This window comes from Bactrocera latifrons, unplaced genomic scaffold, assembly GCF_001853355.1.
Source record: "Bactrocera latifrons isolate USDA-ARS-PBARC rearing strain unplaced genomic scaffold, ASM185335v1 scaffold_843, whole genome shotgun sequence".
NCBI lineage: Eukaryota > Metazoa > Arthropoda > Insecta > Diptera > Tephritidae > Bactrocera > Bactrocera latifrons.
The window spans coordinates 64,035-65,158 of record NW_017537538.1 but is presented as its reverse complement, the minus strand read 5'-3'; the positions used below and the strand labels follow the sequence as shown (position 1 = coordinate 65,158).

The window sequence follows — 1,124 nt, the reverse complement described above, 5'->3', positions numbered from 1 at the left end:
TACAAAACACTAAATTAAACACTTCTAAAATGCATACATATATAAATTCTAAAATGCAAAATCATTGATTAATTTACATAAACAGGTTTGTCAGGTAATTATAGCGGTTTAGTTTTGGCATCCCGCCTTTTCTGAAATCAACTGTCAGAAATTCCCCGATCTCCATCGTTGTCAAATAATCAAGGAACGTTTGAGAGAAAAAGAGAGCCAATGCTAAAGTCTCGTATCATATTATAATCCATGGTTGTGTATCTGTTTATCTTCGTTTTATTGCCTGTCCAAATGCGCTGTAAGTTCCATGTGGATTGAAGCTTGGGTGAGAAGATTTAGGAAAAGTGGAATGTGTAGCTGAATTCGGGACAGCTTCTGAGCAGGGTTCTTCAGAGATTTTAATTGTTTGGAATTTTATTTCAGTCGTATTCTTTTACAATTTTGTGTTAATAATAAGCCAGWGTGGAGCTAAAATATCTAGAAAATAAAAAATAATGTTTATATATTATTTTTTAGTCTAATGCTAGTTTGGCTATTATGGTCGTTTGGTTGAATAAATCTGTGCTTTGTGCAACGCGCATCTTTATAGTCAATGAAACTGAATGTTTCGGACTGTTTATGCTGAAGTGCTAAGGATTAGAAGGGATTAATATTTTAAAAGTTGGAAAACAATAGATGGAACTCGGAAAGAAAAGGTAACAAAATAACTATTTATTAATGAAACGGTAAATGTAAGCAGATGAGTAGATATAAATATATATCTAGGAATGTATATATGTACATTTGTATATATTTGAAGAAAGAATTTTGAGAGTAAATACGCTATTCTATTAAGGATTTGTTTTATTTTGTAAAAATTATATGAATGGAGAACTGTATAGAAAAATTAAGATATATTTGTTCAATTATGTACGAAAATTACGAGGCATTAAAAAGCGCTACAAAAGTGAAGTAGTTAACCTGATTTCTATTCCGATAAAACTCCGTTATAAAATCATAACCCTTAAGTTTTACTTTGACATTCAGTACTTTCATTATGAACGGAATTTTCATATCAGCGTTTCTACGACGTAAATTATGGGGAATATTTAGTATCGCGCCGGTTAAATATCGTTTATGGAGAAAAACAGGGT

At 31.0% G+C, this 1,124-nt stretch overlaps 1 protein-coding gene across 2 annotated transcripts in view; it reads left to right on the top strand.

The window, feature by feature from the left end:
• The first annotated feature begins 337 nt into the window (after positions 1-337).
• The window catches only part of LOC108977139 (protein gustavus), a 48,311-nt gene continuing 47,524 nt past the window's right edge, over positions 338-1,124 (top strand). Inside the window, exon 1 of one of the 2 annotated variants that reach the window (XM_018946708.1) lies at positions 338-686. In XM_018946708.1, the coding sequence (XP_018802253.1) occupies positions 667-686 (20 nt within the window). In that variant the 5' untranslated portion in view covers positions 338-666. The remainder of the gene's footprint in view (positions 687-1,124) is intronic. The other variant, XM_018946710.1, reaches the window with a different exon arrangement.